The 20760-nt window shown below is 44.6% G+C and overlaps 1 protein-coding gene across 1 annotated transcript in view; it reads left to right on the top strand.

Annotated features, from left to right (window-relative positions):
• The first annotated feature begins 2924 nt into the window (after positions 1 to 2924).
• Positions 2925 to 20760, top strand: part of rras2 (RAS related 2) — a 33259-nt gene continuing 15423 nt past the window's right edge. The window contains exon 1 of the mRNA XM_017478926.3: positions 2925 to 3290. Coding sequence (XP_017334415.1) covers positions 3189 to 3290 — 102 coding nt within the window. The 5' untranslated portion in view covers positions 2925 to 3188. The remainder of the gene's footprint in view (positions 3291 to 20760) is intronic.

Below are 20760 nucleotides of genomic sequence, written 5' to 3'. Positions count from 1 at the left end.
ATCTGAGGAGCTTGAAATAAACATCTTTAAAGTACACGCATGTAGCGCTGCTATAAACAGGCTGGGGTTATTTTCTTCTCGAGGATGAACTGTGGAGGAATTTGGCGTGTTTGTGTTTTCCTTCACAGGGACGAGGTGTGGGTCGGTGTAGAGCTCGACTTCATTAAAATTCCCCGCATTCCATCAGGGCTTCATGCCGAGTGAAAGCCAGTCATGTGTCCACTCCACACAGTAAACATGAGAAAAACGTGAATCAGTGACTCACACCGATAAAAAGTCCAAACAGAACGCAGCTGCGTCTGACTGAGACATCTGATTAGAATCAGTGCTGAGGTTCTTGTAGCCGAAGTGTCTGATGTTCTACTTGAGAACCCCGTGTTCTGGTTCAGATTTATGGAGACGAGTCGTTTCTGTGAGGTCACAAGGTCAGAGGTCACATATCTGTGAAAACAACAGAACACCACAGATGGTCTAACATTGTGCACACACACACACACCACACACACAATGAAAATTGGACCCCGTTCACCACTGTGTGTCCTGGGTGATCGGGTGTAAGTGGTGAGTGATAAGTACAGTCGTGATCCAATTCCTCAAACCACATTCGGAGGTGATCTGGGCCATATCACATTTACTAATCTACTAAACTATTCTACTAAACGAATCCACTAAACGAATCTACTAAACGAATCGACTGCGTCAGTGCTCTCGCCGGAGAATGTGTTTGTTGCCCCTCTGAAATCTTTCAAGGCTGTTATTGCATGCTTTTGTTAAAATAATATATATTTGAGACTATCCAAGGAAGAACATCCACAGCCATCTTTATATTTTCTAAACAGTCCCATCCATCCACAGTAATCTCATGGTAATCTGTAGGCTGTCCATGTGGGAGAACTCCAACCAGAAGGGCATCAGGATGGATCAGGCAGGTCCGAGAGCAAGACAAGAGAAGCCAACCAATCCCGGTCTTCGCTGTAACTCCGTTATCTAAATAATATAACACCACAAAAATGATAAATCATATAGAAATTTGTAATAAGCTTAATTTTGTTTTTTTTCACACTTGTCTCTTCTTCTTTTTTCTTTTTTCGAAATTGAGCTTCAGATGGTTTTTTGTCGCTTCATTTTCCATCTGAACTAACAATCCTGATTTCTCCTGCTGGTAATACGTCATCAGCAATCAATACGCCATGATCATTGTTGTCCATAATGCAGTAAAAACTGACATCATCACTGACAGTCACACACACACACACCAACGGTGATGACTGATAACTATGATGTACTTTTTAATTATGAAACAAAACACCGGTGATGAGTGTCGTGTTACACTTAATACAGCATTGCACACACTGTCGCTTATTTACATCGGCACTAGGGGGCGCTAACAAACCAATTTAACCAAACAAATTTTCTGAGGTAATGAAAGACATGAGGAACGTTAAATTTGTCTCGGTACTGTTAATCAGATTCGGTGGGGTGGCGCCCCATATATGGTGACTCCTTAGGCAGCTGCCTATGACTCCTATATCCTGTATTCTACCCCTACATATACTCTACCCCTTATATACTCTATATCCTAAACCCCTTATATACTGTATATCCTATATTCTACCCCTACATATACTATACCCCTTATATACTATATATCCTATACCCCTTATACACTCTATAGCCTACACCTGTTATACACTATATATCCTATACCCCTTATATACTCTATATCCTATACCCGTTATACACTCTATATCCTATACCTGTTATACACTCTATATCCTATACCCCTTGTATATTCTATATCCTATACCCCTTATACACTCTATAGCCTACACCCGTTATACACTATATATCCTATACCCCTTCTATACTCTATATCCTATACCCCTTATACACTCTATTGTCTACACCCATTATACACTATATTTCCTATACCCCTTAAACACTCTATATCCCATACACCTTATATACTCTATATCCTATACCCCTTATATACTATATATCCTATACCCCTTATATACAATATATCCTATACCCCTTATACACTCTATATCCTATAACCCTTATACACTATATATCCTATACCCCTTATACACTATATATCCTATACCCCTTATACACTCTATATCCTATACTCCTTATATACTCTATATCCTATACCCCTTATATACTCTATATCAGTGGTTTTGAAAGTGGGGGCCGCGGCCTGGGGGCCACCAGGGGGCGCCCAGGGGGCCTCAACAATTTGGTGTGAAAAATAAATAAATACATGATTTTCTCTTTCTCACTCTCAGACAACCACACACACAATCAATTCCTAATCTAATGTAATGTAAAGATGCAAGATGTAATTATTAATAAAAAAAAAAGGGGGATATATTCAGAAGTCTGTATTTTTAATGTGTTTTAAAGACATCTTGCAAAAGGGGGGCCTCGGTCAAATGGTAATGCCATTTGGGGGGCCTTGCCCTGGAAAGGTTTGGGAACCCCTGCTCTATATCCTATACCCCTTATACACTCTATATCCTACACCCCTTAGACACTCTATATCCTGTACCCCTTATATATTCTATATCCTATACCCCTTATACACCATATATCCTGTACCCCTTATATACTATATATCCTGTACCCCTTATATACTCTACATCCTATACTCCTTATACACAATATATACACTATACCCAATACAACACAAATGTTAATATTTTCATGCCAATAAAGCAACCTTTTGATTTTGAGTGGAGAGGGGGAGAGAGGGCGGAGGGGGAGAGAGGGCGGAGGGGGAGAGAGGGCGGTGGGGGTGGGGTGGGGTGGGGGGGGTGTTGTTTGGGGGAAAAGTCCGCCCTCTAGCGGCTGCAGCTGTAAGCGCTCTCACGGCTCCTCCCCAGCGCAGTGTGTCAGTGTGAGAGGCGGACAGACAGAGGGACAGACAGAGGAGAGAGAGAGAGAGAGAGAGAGAGAGAGAGAGAGGTCGCCAATGCGCTTCCACAACGCCGTGCTGTCGGAGTCATTCTCGCTGTTTTTAAGCTTCGGTCTGAGTTTTTCTGTGTAATTTAGGCGGCGTTTCCTCCTCCCCAGGCCCGAGAGAGAGAGCGAGAGAGAAAGAGAAAGAGGGAGAGAGAGAGAGAGAGAGAGAGAGAGAGAGAGAGAAGGAGAAGGCGAAGGCGAGAGCGCGCGGCGCGTCCCCGATGGCGGGCTGGAAGGACGGCGCGGTGCAGGAGAAGTACCGACTCGTGGTGGTGGGAGGAGGCGGCGTGGGAAAATCCGCATTAACCATCCAGTTCATTCAGGTAAACAATCCGGTTTATTAATCCCATTCATTCAGGTGAATAATCCACATTAATCTCCCTGTGTGTGCTGAGTGTGCAGGCTGGAGATGTGTGAACGTGTACTCTTCTAGTTACACACTGAACTGTAAACTTTACTGCTACCAATTTATCATCATCCTTCTTGTTGTTTGTTGGCTGGGTTTTGTTAATTTATGTGCTCTGTGTGTGTGTGTGTGTGTGCGCGTGTGCGTGTGTGCGTGTGTGTGTTCGTTTTCCCCTGATTCTCCGCCAAAATTGCCTACACCCATGTCCACTTTCCCTTCCTTCCCTCCTGTATACCAGAATCAGAATAGGTTTTGTTGGCCCAGTACACCTGAACGAACACACAGACACACACACACACACACACACACACACACACACACACACACACACAGAGTCTATACAGTGGGTAAACATGGTTTGGGAATTTGGATGAACACTTGGTGTTATTGAGTTATTTTTGTTGTTTATTTCCCCACATATTTATACTTCATGTTTATCTGAACTTTATTTAAATGTGGAGTAGATGATTATGAAATAGAAATGTGGAGTAGATGATTATAATATTATAAATGATGTGCTCGGTGTTCCCTCAGGTGTAATACAGAGTGAGTCACTTCACTTCTCTTCTTAGTGCTGATGTGTGACATTCTGGCCCAAACCCAGCTCGGAGTTTGACTCTGCTCATGGACACCGAGGGGAAATGAGTCTGTGATCCATGTGCTGAGTCTGAGAGAGAAATCACGAGTGCTTTATAGGTTCCTTCGGTTCTTTCAGAAGTTTTGGCACTGGGTTCTCTGAGCAGTTTGCTCCCTTTTTGCCTTTGTAGTGATCTCTAGACAGTGCACTCTTTATCTCACTGCTGTTTTTAGTCTGTGGTGATGCATTCAACTTAATTTAGACTACGGTGTGTGTGTGTGTGTGTGTGTGTGTGTGTGTGTGTGTGTGTTTCCGTGTGCCTTGGTTACTGTGTTACTGTCTCGTGAAAAGCGATTTACTGGAAACCTGTTTAATGTGGAAACATTTCACAGTAGATTAAAAAACTGCCTTCTTCTGTTTATTAGTATATTAATAACTTCAGATAAACGTCTACATCTTCCTTACACTTTTATATTTGGTTTTTTAAAAAATAATTAAATATCTAATTGCGTTCTGTGTCGATCTGGACATTTTATATCCACACATGGAAAATGTCTCAAGCACTTTCAGTGTAGCTGTCTAATGAGATGGTGGTAATAATAATAATAATAATAATAATAATAATAATAATAATAATAATAAAGAATGTATTTAAAGTGAATGAAATGCATGTTGTGTTGTCCGAGTTGTTGTTGTGTTTAATGAAATAATCTTTTCATAAAGACTCGGAGACGCAGCTGAAGTCTAATCACTGCGGTGTAAATCAGAATGAAAAGCTGTTTGTATGTTTGGACTGAATCAGTCCATCCTTTATGAATCCGTGTTTGATGACCAGAGGCGAATCTTGTGACTGAGACGTGACTGAGACGTTTTTTTTCTCAGACGTTTCTTCTGTTAAAGCTTCGTGTTTCTTTACTTCTGATTTTTATTCTGAGGTTTTTTGAAGATGTTTTTTTCTCCGTGTCAGTAATGCGTTATAGGACGGATCACAGACATGCTGCTACAGACACCATGTTGTTTAAAAGAACTGATTACGTTATGTTCGAGATGTGTCGGGTTAAAGGCCCGGGAGAAAGCAGAACCTCAGGAAGAGGAAGTTCCTGCTGGTCCTCCAGAGGCGTGCGTGGTGTTTGGGGGAAACGCTGAGATGAACTGTGTGATCTGTGCCAGTGTTTATTATTGTGTCAATATTTAGTAGGAAAGTGATGATATGAATTTTGAAACCGATGTAAGTGATTCAGCTGGAATCCTGAATCCTGGTTCTTCTCCCGGTTTTGGGTCGTTTCGGGTCGCCTCTGGCTTGTTCATTACGGATCTAAATTATTAACAATTAATTAACAATTATATTGTTATTAACAATATAATTAACAATATCTGTTGTTAAAAATGTTGAAAGAAGTAATATAAATAAATAATTGATTTAAATCTGAATGAATTTCTTTTAGAAGGCAAAATCTGCTTTAAGTACAGAAAGCCGGCCGCAGAGCCCCGGCAGGTTTGTGTGATGTTTCCGAACGTCGTATTACGTGTAGTATGTTTATAAGTTCATGATGTATGTCGTTAGGAAGCGCTGATGTTTGTTTTGGGTTGAACACGGTTTCATTAGTACAGTTCTGATGGTCCTGCATCCAGTACAGTGAGTAATGACCCGACGCGGTCCGAGTGAGCGAGTCGGTTCAGAGGATTTCACGGTGACGTCACAGCGATGTCCTCGTTGCCGTGTGGCGTCGGGGGTTGAACGCGGTTTCGGTTCGATCTCTTCATTAAAGACGGTTTAATAATGGTGTTTCGGCCGTGAGAGAGAAGCGTCGCCCGTTTCACTACCTGTTTCACTTACAGACTGAGAAGTCTCAGCGCTCAGGTGTGTATAATTATGAGTAGAGCAAAAATATATTTTAGAATAATGAAGAGATTAAAATGCAGCGTTTGATTTTCTTCCATTTTACTCACACAACGTTAAAAATACAGCAACGGAACTTAAAAAGCTTTTTCCGTTTCAGTGGTGTAACTGCAGGTTTGTTTATTTTATTGTAGCTGTATATTGGATTAGTAATGGTACGGTCATGGGTTCTAACCCCAGCGCTGCCCCTGCTGGGCCCCTGAGCAAGGCCCTTAACCCTCAGTAAATAATAAACCCTCACTAACCCCTGTTTAAAGGAGAGAAATGTAAGACTCTCTGGATAAGGATGTAAATGTAAAATAATGACTTTGTTCTGGAGAGTAAATGTTAGGATTTTATTTGTTTTTCTTTCTTTTTTCAGCAGAATGTGGAGATGAGTTCAGGCTCAGGTCTCAGTGGTGCTTTCATGTGGAGGAATGATCACATGCTAGTTAATATTAGCACCTGTAGCTAGTGGGCAGTATTTCCTGTGAGTGTGTGTGAGAGTGAGTGTGTGTGAGAGTGAATGTGTGTGTGTGTGTGTGTGTGTGTGTGTGTGTGTGTGTGTGTGTGTGTGTGTGAGAGAGAAAGAGAGAGACTGCATGGTTTTCATTACTGAAGTTTGAGGTCATGCTGAAGGAACGCTGTGGCTCTGAGATTTTATTTAATAAGCTCGGGTGAAGCGCTCAGCTGCAGGTTTTCTGATCACCGGCTCAGACGTGTTTTTGGATCTGAATCTTCACTCGTTGTTTGTGATAAAAAAGCGAGAACATGTGAGGGGAGCGTCCTGTTTCAGTTTCTTGCCTTTCATGAAAGAAAGTAAAAGTAGAGTGTAAAACTGAATGTGGATAAACACAGCTTATGAATTTGTTGTCTGGTTTGCTGTGTGTTTAGGTAAAGATAACTCCAGCGTCTGTAATCTGTCCTGTTGATGATGATGATGATGATGATGATGATGTCACACAACAGAACGCTGAGGGAGCCAGCCGACAGATTCATTATTGTCCGAGTCCAGGACGCTCTATTTTCCGCTGCAGAATTGGGGGTGGGGGGGGGTGGATATGGGGATATGGGGGTGAGGGTGGGGTGGATATGGGGATATGGGGTGGATATGGGGGTGAGGGTGGGGTGGATATGTGGGTGAGGGAGGGGTGGATATGGGGATATGGGAGGGATATGGGGATTTGGGGGAGTTATGGGGCTGAGGGATAGGGTGGATATGGGGATGAGGATGGGGTGGATATGCGGATATGGATGTGAGGGTGGGCGTGATATGGGGGTGAGGGTGGGGTGGATATGCGGATATGGGGGTGAGGGTGGGGTGGATATGCGGATATTGGGGTGAGGGTGGGGGGGGTATGCGGATATGGGGGTGAGGGTGGGGTGGATATGCGGATATGGGGGTGAGGGTGGGGTGGATATGCGGATATGGGGGTGAGGGTGGGGGGGGTATGCGGATATGGGGGTGAGGGTGGGGTGGATATGCGGATATGGGGGTGAGGGTGGGGTGGATATGCGGATATGGGGGTGAGGGTGGGGTGGATATGCGGATATGGGGGTGAGGGTGGGGGGGATATGCGGATATGGGGGTGAGGGTGGGGTGGATATGCGGATATGGGGGTGAGGGTGGGGGGGATATGCGGATATGGGCGTGAGGGTGGATATGCGGATATGGGGGTGAGGGTGGGGGGGATATGCGGATATGGGCGTGAGGGTGGATATGCGGATATGGGCGTGAGGGTGGGGTGGATATGCGGATATGGGCGTGAGGGTGGATATGCGGATATGGGGGTGAGGGTGGGGGGGATATGCGGATATGGGGGTGAGGGTGGGGTGGATATGCGGATATGGGGGTGAGGGTGGGGTGGATATGCGGATATGGGGGTGAGGGTGGGGGGGATATGCGGATATGGGGGTGAGGGTGGGGGGGATATGCGGATATGGGGGTGAGGGTGGGAGGGAAATGGGGGTGGATATAGGGCTGAGGGTGGGGTGGATAAAGGTATATGGGGTGGATATGGCGTTGGATATGGGGGTGAGGGAGGGGTGGATATGGGGATATGGGGGTGGATATGGGGGTGAGAGTGGGGTGGATATGCGGATATGCGGTGAGGGTGGGGTGGATATGGGGATATGGGGGTGAGAGTGGGGTGGATATGCGGATATGGGGGTGAGGGTGGGGTGGATATGGGTAATGGGGATGAGGGTGGGGTGGATATGGGTGTATGGGTGTGAGGGTCGGGTGGATGTGTGTGGAATCGCACACACACACACACACACACACACACACGAAAGGAAACTGATCTTTGTATAATGGATAATGTTTAATTGGAGTGTTCCTGTGCTTTTGTAGCTTGACTCTGATCTGAAGGTTAAAGCAGCTGCTCTGTTCACACACTTAGTGTGTGTGTGTGTGTGTGTTGGTTTTAGCCCACCTGTTGATTTCTCACACACGGCTGAGTGTTAATATTATGAACAGGGTCTAGATTGTAGAAGAACAGAGCAAGGTTCTAGAACCTCGTAGAACAGACTCACTAAACACCACAGCGATCCCGGTTCTCTCCGTGTGAACACGCAGAACCGATCCATTCCCCAACCGTGTGACTAAAATAAAACCGGTTTAATACTAAAAGTCCAATAACGGTTGTTCATGGAGGATCAGACGTGCTGTAAACACAAACTGATATGGATTTGTTCAGAGTTTAAGAAAAATTGAGTTAATAAAGTTGATAAAATGCACAGAAACATGATCACAGAATTAATCGCAATAATAAAACAAATAAATTGGATCGCAGCCTTTCAGGTGTTAAGTACTGGCATTAATGAAGCCTTATTGTTTGGGGGGTGTCCCAGTACTCAGTAGTGGTGGGAAAAAGGGGAACTTCCTAAACAGTGATTGTGAAAGAGGATCTCCACCCACGTGTTTAAAAATACTCCATCAGGCCTGAACCTCCCCGTAGCCTTAAAGCCTTTAAAACACCATTGTTTTGTATGTTGTCTCGGTTCACTTCCTGTACGCATCAGCGTGAGCACTCCGCTCTGTGCAGGATACACACTCCGCTCTCCAGGGGTTAGTGAACTTTCCTGGAAGTAGGACATGCTGGTTCTGCACTTCATGGGTTTGTGGGTTTCACACCGCAGCAGGTTCTGTATGTACAGATGTGGAAGGTTTGAGTTCCACGTTCCACTCTGTTTAATGTGTGTGTGTGTGTGTGTATTAGTAGATAAGGAAGGGAGTGTGTAGCATGTGTAGGGTGTTTAGAGTGTTTAGAGGACGTGTTTTCCACGAGGCGTGTTTTATTTGCACCCACGCGAGTCTCTCGTCTGCGTCTGGCTCCGAGTCGTGCATCTTGTGGCTTTGGTGTGCTTGGTATTTCTGCGTCTGAGATATCCTGTTTACTCGTGTGAAGTGCAGACACCGAGCTCACACCTTTACCATCACACTAACGTCTTTTACTACCAAAAACGCTTTCATGCACTCACAGCAAAAAAAATCCATTCTGCCATGTTTACAGAAAACATCTCAGATTCAGATTTGTTTAAATTGGTGTTTATAATAATCTTAATCCTCCTGTGTTAATTAGCAGTGTATCCTGAACACTGAGCATCACAGCCAGGTAAATACACAAACACAGCAACACACATCAACACAATGACATCCTCACATTTACATTACATTACGTTTACAGCATCTGGCAGACAGCTGAGGGTTAAGGGCCTCACTCAGGGGTCCAAGAGCGGCAGCTTATCAGTGCTGGGGCTCGAACTCCTGACCGTCTGATCAGTTACCCAGAGCCTTTAACCCCGAGCATCACTGCCCCCTCACATCAGACTACGTTAGCTCTGTGTACACACGTCGTCGTTTTTTAATCTGGAAGCGAACAGTGTGTTCTGTTTGTTTTTCATAATAAATATTTAGTATTGTCGATATTTTCCTATAAAAAGCCGATAGAAAAGTCAGATTATGAAACGCACGTCGATGCAGAATTTTTCCAGAGATGGCGACGAGCTGTAATTACGTAAGGACGTTTGAAAAAGCATTTTCACTCTCTTTACACATCATCGAGTTTATAATAAAGCTCAGTTTTTCAGATTGTTCCGTTTTTTTCTGCTTCTCATAAAGCTGGAGAAAATGTCCGTGAGACGTGGAGCAGAGACACGACGCCGGATTTGATCAGGTCCGGTTTGCCCGAGGAGCTGAATGGTCACATGGAGGCTTTATGACGGCACCGAGAGAGAGAGACAGACGTTTGATTTGAACTGAGCTGATGTTTATTTGTTAAATCTCTGCCGCTGTGGTAGAGTGGTGTAGATCACAGGGGTGAAGAGCCTCATCCTAGCAGGTGATGGAAGTGCATCAGCCCGAGGAGAACACGGCTCAGCTGCTGTCTCCTTCCACCATGCGGCTGTGTAACACCGCTCGGCCTCCCAGAACCCATGGTGGAATGTTTTGTGTTGGCAGGAGCAAGCACATATCAGCCTTGTACGAGTGTGCGTGATAAGTATCTGGCACAATGTCCAACAAAACCGTTTCATTCCTGGAGCTTTTTTTCCATCTGTACACCATTTATAGCGCTGTAGTCACTGAGAACTGAAGAAACGTACTTCATAGCAAAACAATTCACTGAGTATGAGCTAATAGCTTTTGCTTTCAGGAGATTACAGGGACAAGACTGTACTACCTCCTGTCTTCATTCGGACTGCAACACCTTTTCTTGTCTTGGTGCCAAAGTGGAGGTCTTGTAAGGACAGCCGCTCTGCTCTGACTCCGAGGCCATTCCTGCTTATTTATGAGGCTCAGTCTGGTGCTGTAATAGAGTTTGTGCTGTCGGAGCGCTGAGGCCAAAAACGGTAACGGAGCTGCGTTTCTGTCACAGAGCCAAATGCAGAGCTCATTCATCTGAAGATCAGTTTAACCCACAGCGGGGAACAAAGCAGTCATCCTCCTGAACATCCTCCTGAACTGAACATCCTTCTGAAAGAGTCTGAATGCAGCACTGTGACATGCTGTAGGACGAATATTAAATACCTGTTTGTGTTTAGAAGAGGCTGGATAGGTTCCTGACTTTATCTCACATGAACACCGAGCCTGAGCAGCTCCACATCCTGGACACTGAACATCTGCTCAGGCACGATCTCATCCAGTATTGTTTATAAAATATGTTTGATTTGATTTGATCGGATTTCTCTGAAGAGGAACTCGGACACAGCCTCATGTTCACATCTTTCACAAGCAGCCAAGGCTCAGGTTCAGAGCTGTAATGATCTCCGATCGGACCGTTCCCTCACCACTGCTTTATCGAAATGCAGATTTCCGTCTGTTACTGTCTCCTCCTTTCTTTTCTGAATCCCTGCACCTCCTGTTTCTCGTGTTTGATTGACTCCTACTATAAACACGTTACACTACTGCCTCTGCTGTCACTCTGAGCATGTTCCTAACTTCATCACACACTGTTCAGTTCAGTGTTGTGTGCAGCGTGTTTAACAGTGGACATCGTCCCAGAGCAGCGGTACAGAAATATATACATTCAGGATATAGATGTTAAATGTATGAATTTATCTCTAATGAGCAGACAGTGGAGACGTGGGGAGGAAAAACTCCCTGAGACGATATGAGGAAGAAACCTCGAGTGGAACCGGACTCAAAAGGGAACCCATCCTCATCTCGGTGACATCGGATAGTGCGATTATAAATAAATACACACCTTCTATAAATGTGCTAATACTACATGCTCAAATAGTGCAGTTGTGTAACCAGGAAGTTATGAATATGAGCATCGGAGTTATTTCTTAAACCATTATATTTATAACTTAAAGTCTATTGTCTTGAAATTATTAACTGTTCAATGATGGAAACTTGAGTGCAAATTGTTCTTAGTGACCCAAAGCCATCTTTATGGTGTTTAAGTGGAACCATCCTCAGTAATCTCAGTGATCTTTAGACTGCACCATGTGGGACATCCTCAGCAGCAGCATGTGACTCCAACTGATGATCCAACCAGAAGCAGGACATCAGGATAGATCAGGCAGGTCCGGAGAGCAGAAGGGGTCAGGATCACTGGCATCTCAGGAGTATCATGTGGATCTCGACAGAGAGAGAGAGAGAGAGAGAGAGAGAGAGAGAGAGAGAGAGAGAGAGAGAGAGAGATTATTAAGCTATGGTTATTGTCCTGTAATGGTTAAGGACAGTGTACTTTGCGTGAGTGAAAGGAGGGACTCTGGCAATACTAGCTATTACAGCGTAACTAAAAGGGAGAACCAGAAGGGAACACAGACATGAGTACTCCCTGGGACATAATGCAGCCCGACATTCCACCATCAACACCACCTGGGTGAAGGTGTGAAAGTCGGGGGGACAGCATCCAAACATCCCAGATCACCATTCAGTGCTTTATAGGTCAGTAGTAGTATTTTATAATCAATGTGAGATTTCACTGGGAGCCAATGCAGTGTGGATAAGATCGGGGTGATGAGGTCGTATCTTCTGGTTCTAGTTAGGACTCTAGCAGCTGCATTCTGGACTAACTGGAGCTTATTTATATTCCTACTGGAACATCCAGACAGTAAGGCATTACAGTAATCTAGTCTAGAGGTGACGAAAGCATGAACTAATATTTCTGCATCATGTAGTGACATATTTCTTATCCTAGAAATAATTCTGAGATGAAAGAAGACTATCCTAGTAATATTATCTACATGAGCATCAAATGAAAGAGTCAATAATCCTTACGTTAGTAATAATAATTGGAGCGTTGACTCTAAGCATTCAGTCTCCTGATCGAGTTCTATCGGATCAGACGGTGATCCAAATCTAATTGATGTCTCTGGGAGGTTATTGATGAAGCTCTGTGCAGTATCTGACCTGAATGTATGTTTTACGCGGTAGTGAGGCGAGGTGGACATGTTATGATCAATATCCAATTTAAAGGAGATGAGATGATGGTCTGAGACAACTTCAGACTGCGGAAGTGTTAGTATATTTTCTATATTTAATCCGTATGTTAGTATCAGGTCAAGAGTGTGACCACCGTTATGAGTAGGTCTGATTATGCTCTGATTAACCCCAACTGAATCAAGAATAGACACAACCGCTGTTCTCAGAGGGTCTTCCGGGTTCTCTAAATCAATATTAACGTTTCAAAAAATGTTGGAAACAACTGGTGTCTGTAAATAATAATAACAAAAATATTAAACACACATAGAAGAACACAGCCTTTCTAAACTACATGATCACATGACTTTCTTCACCTTCTGTAAAGTCATGATCATGGTAGGGGAAGTCCAGGAACAGAGGAACAAAACAGTTCTGTTACTGAGAGGAACACCTCATCATTATGTTTGTATTGAGGACAGAGTTCTGGTTTTGTAGATGATGTTCAGTAGAAACTACTGTTGTTAAAAAACAACGTTTTCACAGTACAACTATTTAAAAGCTAAAGCAACATGAACACCACTCCAGTAACGAGGCCTCTGGGGCGGTGGAGTTTCTAAGAACATCACATGAGTAAACTCTTTACCTGCTGTGTGGTTTTCATAAGCAGGTCACACTCACAAGGATGTTCTCCATCAATACAGAGCATTTTATTCAATGTTATTAAATACAGACTGTAGTGTGGTCATGTGACCCGTCAGTGGCGTGGTCGTATTACCTGTCAGTGGGGTGGTCATGTGACCCGTCACTGAACACGGCTCTGTAGCTGGACTCTTTTTTTTCGTAGAAGTTTTTTTAGGGCCTCCAGCTGAGTTCTAAGAGGAACTTATGTTTGGTTCCAGCTGTTCTTTGGGCAGAATGATTGAAGTTTAATGCCACAAGGTCTGCAGGAACAGGGCTGGAGGTCTCTCAGTAACTCTCTCACTCCTTTCATCTCAGTAGGAACCATGCCTTTGTGCTTCAGGGTCATGGGCAGGCTGTTTGAAGTGATGATGTATTTCATTTACCTGTAGCTCCTCCTGAACTCCACTCACTCGAAACCCTCACATTCACACATCTGGAGTTTACTGTCATATATTCAGCAGTAAGGTTCATATTTTGTGTAATTAAAACATTTTAGCTATCAAATGGAATTTACTGAGTTGCGCACATTCACCTGTAACAGGTAATTGTGCTGGTTCTCATCTGGATAGATTACTGCATGGCTCTTAAGAACTCGATTCACATTGAACCTCTTCCTGTTTTAATTACTCATCATCAGGATTTCTCCGTCAGGAGAAAACTTATTGTTATTGTTAGTAACTCTTCTTATTATTATTCTTAATATTCTCCTTATCTCTATAAAGTGCCCAATAACTCAAGATCTGAATGGTAAAAAGTTTTGAAATCTGGCATATTGATACTACACGCCACGAGTAACTCCCACACCACAAAGGGCCCACATGAGCCCATAGGTGGTGCTATAGTCCACACCCAAAATCTGTGTGATTTTTCCCTCCGCCCCATAAGTCCAATAAAGTTGTATATTGGACAATAATGTGTCCATAAATCAATGGAACATTAAACTATGGACTCGGTCTTTGCCACACACAAAGAGGACTACAGAATGTTACAGTGTGCGATGGCAACCGCATATTTCTGAAAACAATGACATTAAACAGAATAATAGTTTATCGCTAACGCTAAAATAATGTTTCACACATCCACTAGTCATAAAATGGACACTACGATTCAATCACCAGACATATGAAGACTCTTGACAATGTTGAGTAACACATCTGAGAAATGGATGTAAGATGAAAAAATACATTTATTTGTATCTGTGAGCTGCTGCGGCGTCTGTGAGATGCTGTGGCGTCTGTGGTATGTTAGCATCTGTGGGATGCGGCGTCTGTGAGATGCTGCGGCGTCTGTGAGATGCTGCGGCGTCTGTGAGATGCTGCGGCGTCTGTGGTATGTTAGCATCAGTGGGATGTGGCATCTGTGAGATGCTGCGGCGTCTGTGAGATGCTGCGGAGTCTGTGGGATGCTGCGGCGTCTGTGAGATGCTGCGGCGTCTGTGAGATGATGCTGTGTCTGTGGTATGTTGCGTCTGTGGGATGCTGCGTCTGTGAGATGCTGCGGCGTCTGTGAGATGCTGTGGTGTCTGTGAGATGCTGCGGTGTCTGGTATGTTAGCGTCTGTGGGATGCGGCGTCTGTGAGATGCTGCGGCGTCTGTGGGATGCAGCATCTGTGAGATGCCGCGGCATCTGTGCTGCGGCATCTGTGAGATGCTGCGGAGTCTGTGAGGTGCTGTGTCTGTGAGATGCTGCGGCGTCTGTAAGATGCTGTGTCTGTGAGATGCTGCGGCGTCTGTGGTATGTTAGCGTCTGTAGGATGCGGCATCTGTGGGATGCAGCATCTGTGAGATGCTGCGGCGTCTGTGAGATGCTGCGGCGTCTGTGGTATGTTAGCGTCTGTGGGATGCTGCGTCTGTGAGATGCTGCGGCGTCTGTGGTATGTTAGCGTCTGTAGTATGCGGTGTCTGTGGGATGCTGTGGCATCTGTGGTATGTTAGCATCTGTGGGATGCGGCGTCTGTGAGATGCTGCGGCGTCTGTGAGATGCTGTGGCGTCTGTGGTATGTTAGCATCAGTGGGATGCGGCATCTGTGGGATGCGGCGTCTGTGAGATGCTGCGGCGTCTGTGAGATGCTGCGGAGTCTGTGGGATGCGGCGTCTGTGAGATGCTGCGGCGTCTGTGAGATGATGCTGTGTCTGTGGTATGTTGCGTCTGTGGGATGCAGCGTCTGTGAGATGCTGCGGCGTCTGTGAGGTGCTGCGGCGTCTGTGAGATGCTGCGGCGTCTGTGAGGTGCTGCGGCGTCTGTGAGGTGCTGCGGCGTCTGTGAGATGCTGCGGCGTCTGTGGTATGTTAGCGTCTGTGGGATGTGGCGTCTGTGAGATGCTGCGGCGTCTGTGGGATGCAGCATCTGTGAGATGCCGCGGCATCTGTGCTGCGGCATCTGTGAGATGCTGCGGAGTCTGTGAGGTGCTGTGTCTGTGAGATGCTGCGGCGTCTGTGGTATGTTAGCGTCTGTAGGATGCGGCGTCTGTGGGATGCAGCATCTGTGAGATGCCGTGGCATCTGTGCTGCGGCATCTGTGAGATGCTGCGGCGTCTGTGAGATGCTGCGGCGTCTGTGGTATGTTAGCGTCTGTAGGATGCTGCGTCTGTGGGATGCTGCGGAGACTGTAGGATGCGGCGTCTGTGGGATGCTGCGGAGACTGTGGGATGCGGCGTCTGTGAGATGCCGCGGCGTCTGTGAGATGATGCTGTGTCTTTGAGATGATGCTGTGTCTGTGGGATGCTGCGTCTGTGAGATGCTGCTGCGTCTGTGAGATGCTGCTGCGTCTGTGAGATGCTGCTGCGTCTGTGAGATTATGCTGCATCTGTGGGATGTTGCGTCTGTGGGATGTTGCGTCTGTGGGACGCGGCGTCTGTGGGACGCGGCGTCTGTGAGATTCTGTGTCTGTGGGATGCTGTGGCGTCTGTGGGATATGGTTCTCTACCAGGTCAGTGTTGAAATGGTCCGCAGTCTTGAGGAGGAATCCGCCATCGCTGCTTGCAGCTATATTTTACATTTTGTTTTCTTTATATACGAAAGTTTATATTTTGTTGTCAATATTTGACTCCATATGAAGTCATTTGTGTAATTATTCTCATAAATCAATCATCGGGCTCACACTACTTCTTCACACAGCAGATCTTATTTCACACAGAGATTAGCACTCCATCTCTGGGATCTTATTAAATCAGAACCAGAACATATGCAGAATGTCTCAGTGTGTACATGTCCATATTCTTAGTTAATGTGTGGAGATACAGATGGATGTAGAACGGAACCCACACTGAACCATCGGAACCCACACTGTAATATTGTTTGTGTGTGTGTGATGATAGTGTGTATGTGTGTATGTGTGTGTGTGTGTGTGTGTGTGTTTGTGTGTGTTTGTGTGTGTGTTTGAATAAATATATATATATATATATATATATATATATATATGTATGTATATGTGTGTGTATGTGATGATTGTGTGTGTGTGTGTGTGTGTGTGTGTGTGATAGTGTATGTGTTGATAGCATGTGTATATGTGTGTGTGTGTGTGTGTGTGTGTATATATGTATGTGTGTGTATGTGATGATAGTGTATGTGATGATAGTATGTGTATATGTGTGTGTGTGTGTATATATGTATGTGTGTGTATGTGATGATAGTGTGTATATGCATGTGTATATGTGTGTGTATGCTAATGGTTAATGGTTAGCGTTGCTGGTCTGACTTGCTCCAGGAGGTGTTTGTTTGAAAGCTGTGTGAGCTCCTCCTCAGGTTCTGGCTGTGATCCAGGACATTGAATTGTTCCTGAGGAAGGTGAAGAGAACGAGGAGTTGAAGTTGTTTTATGTGTTTATTTCTGTCTCGTGTTTGTCGCTGGTTTCAGAGCGAGACGTTTGTTGTGAGATAAATCACCATTCAGCTAGCGTTACGTGCTCACTCTCCATCTTCACGCTGTTGTTGTTGAATCGGTGACCTTTCTACTCTGTGTATGAGCTCATGGGAAAAGTGGGCGTTTCCACAGGAAGTGGAGGACGATGTGTGTGTCGAGCCTGGACTGTGGAATGTGGGGTGCAGCAGAGACGCATGTCAGGAAAGAGTTTACCGCCGTCCATGCAAAAACTAAACGTTCACCACATGTGAAGTATTTATTCCAGGAGTTTGTGTATGACTGATCCCGTCTGTCTCTCACCGCAAATCTCTTGCAGGAAGTAAGACCCTGAGAGCTGAGTGATGAGGCTCAGGTTCTACTCCAAACGCACAAAAATGTGTCCCGTACATAACCTCCCACTCCGGTAGAGGTGCCAGGCGCTAAGCTAACTCGCAAGCCAGTCATTTCAGCTAAACCGTCCCACATTCACCCAGCTGGACTCTTCATCTTCTCAGTGGACAGTGATCTCACCATGAGCTTCCAGGAAGTGTAGCGTCACTCAGTGTAAAGCAGCTCAGTGACTCCTGAATGAGTGTGTTCAAGTCCCGCTAGAGAACTGTCATCCTCTGACATCATCACAGCAAAATCCATCATTTAGTCATGTTCTCACATCCCTGAACACAACACATGGACATGGAGCGTGCAGAACTGATGAAACCTTCACATTTACATTTACATTTATATTTATTCATTTAGCAGACGCTTTTATCCAAAGCGATTTACAAATGATGAAATACAAGCAAAGTGATGATATATCAAGCGGAGAACAATACGAGCAGTGCTACCGTACACGATTTATAATTGAGTTCTAGAGAAGCAAAGTGCACAGAGTTGCAGTAGTCCAGTTTTGAGATAACAAGAGTCTGGACTAGTATCTGTGTAGCCTGTTTGGTGAGGTAGGGTCGGATTTTCTTGATGTTTTACAGAATGAACCTACAGGACCGTGCAGTTAATGTGCGGTCTGTAAAGGTCAAGCCGTCATAAACACGAAACACAATACGTTAAGATCTAGGGGGGTGTAAACTTTTGAGCAGGTTCATCGGTGTAAATTGATATTTATAAGGAGCAGTAATAACAGGTGTGCAGAAACGTCAGTGAAGAGTATATACAGTTGTGTCCGTGGGAAGTGAGGGGCATATAACATAAAGATTTGTCTCTTGATAGAAAAAGAAGCTGCTGGAGAATTAGCACTGAGGGGAGTAACGCCAAAATGATAAACACAGTTCCGTAACCATGGCGACTGATATCTGTAGACACTGTATATAAACCAAGAAGCGATATAAAATGTTTATAAAGGTCAGGTACAGGTGAGCATAGAGATTATATACACCGTTTACAAAGCTAGTATATAGCTGATATTCGATCACAATGACTTGCATAATGCTGTATTATACAAAGTTCAAAGATGATGCGATTATGTCATTCCTGATCAGCCAATCGCCACGTCCGGTTCTCTACTGGTAAATCCTTAACATTCTAAACTAATATGTCCAGGGTTGCAACGGGAGGATTTGGTAGTGCAGCGGAAATTTAACAACATGTCAGTATTTATCCCGATTCTCTATGTGTTTGTGTGTGTGTGTGTGTGTGTGTGTGTGTGTGTGTGTGTGTGTGTCAGTATATGTGTGTAGCTTTAACTAAACACACACAGAAAATGACAAACAGCTGAGAAATGTCCGTGACCTGCGAACAAATAACACGCACCTGACCGTGTACATATCTCACATCAGGTGTGTGTGTGTGTGTGAGAGAAAGTTTTCATCCTAGCAATATAATCCATTTTGATAGAAGTGATGTGTTTAAACGCTTCAGTGTGGCAGTGTGAAGAGCGTGATGTCTGAGTAAATCAGTCATTCACAGCTTTACACGTGCAGGCGGTCCGTTGCGGCGTGGGGTAAACGCGGCGTGGGGTAAACGCGGCGTGGGGTAAACGCGGCGTGGGGTAAACGCGGCGTGGGGTAAACGCGGCGTGGGGTAAACGCGGCGTGGGGTAAACGCGGCGTGGGGTAAACGCGGCGTGGGGTAAACGCGGCGTGGGGTAAACGCGGCGTGGGGTAAACGCGGCTTTGAGGACTCACGATCATCTTTAACTGTTCAATTAAATAAAATCTATTAACCAGTTAATGCCATTAGTTTTTTCTCTCTGTGCGGTGCGTTAGCTTATTATTTCAGCACGCTGATGAATCCTGCATCCTGATTGGTCAGAAGGTGTTGATTAGTTTTCTATAACAGCAGCTCTGACAGTAGCGCAGGTTTATATTAATGTGCTATGTTTCTATAGTAACGGCTCATTCACAAGGATGTGTACAGTGCACACTTCATTAATAATAAACTTGTTTAATCAATAAATTATATTTTGAGGAGACGTTTATTTATAAAGTGTTTTATAAAATCATCTGAGTCTCTGTGAGAATCTCAAACACTACGTCATTTAACATCCAGAGTAATCCACTGTAGCACTGCAGTACTGTTCACTCGGATAACACAGACGGGTGTGTCTGCACATCTGGAGCCACAGCTGTGTGTGTGTGTGTGTGTGCTGAGGAAGTGTGCAGGTTATCACAGATAACTGTGTTGATGAAGAGACTGATGTAAGTGAGAGAACTGAGCGGATTCAACTACAGTCAGAATGCAGAGTGTGTGTGTCCCAACCGGGTGGACGGGAATGTCTTCACTGTGACATCATAATTACCCAGAATGCCTTGCTGGCTGTCTGCCATGCGGTGTAGGTGGAGCTTCCTTCTGGACTTTTCCACTCGGAGAGACGCCCTGCTTCACTTTGCTTCCCATCACACTCACACTGTTGTCATGGAAACTGGCGAATGCTCTTTAATCAGTGACCCCCTGTTTACGAGCACCAAGTGCCTGTCTATCTCTCTCTCTCTCTCTCTCACACTCTCTCTCTCTCTCTCTCTCTCTCTCTCTCTTTCTCTCTCTCTCTCTTTCTCTCTCTCTCTCTCTCTCTCTCTCTCTCTCTCTCTCTCTCTTTCTCTCTCTCTCTCTCTCTCTCTCTCTCTCTCTCTCTCTCTCTCTCTCTCTCTCTCTCTCTCTCTCTCACACACACTCTCTCTCTCTATCAGTTCAGTTCACAGTGCTTTATTGGCGTGACTGTTTTAACAATGTTGCCAAAGTAAATTAATACAGAAGTTATATATACAGTCAATAATAACAAATAAAGGAATAGAAAAACAATAATGAAAAATGTTTATTAATAATAAACAGTGAACATGAATAAACATTAATGACATTAACAGATGTATAACAGGAAGATATGCGGAATTTGTTTAATTTATATAAATACACATACACACATGCATATATGAATTATTATAATAGACAGTGTTCGGGTTAGATTAGATTAGATTAGAGGTGATTTGTGTGTCTTGTGTGTTGAAGAGTGGATATGACCTGCACTTCCTTCATGTTCCTCTAAAACACAGCTGAGTTTATGTTCAGGTCTCAGAACAGACCAGAGAG

The sequence above is a fragment of the Ictalurus punctatus genome, chromosome 10, assembly GCF_001660625.3.
Source record: "Ictalurus punctatus breed USDA103 chromosome 10, Coco_2.0, whole genome shotgun sequence".
In the NCBI taxonomy this organism is placed as follows: Eukaryota; Metazoa; Chordata; class Actinopteri; order Siluriformes; family Ictaluridae; genus Ictalurus; species Ictalurus punctatus.
This window is presented reverse-complemented; position numbering and strand designations above follow the sequence as displayed.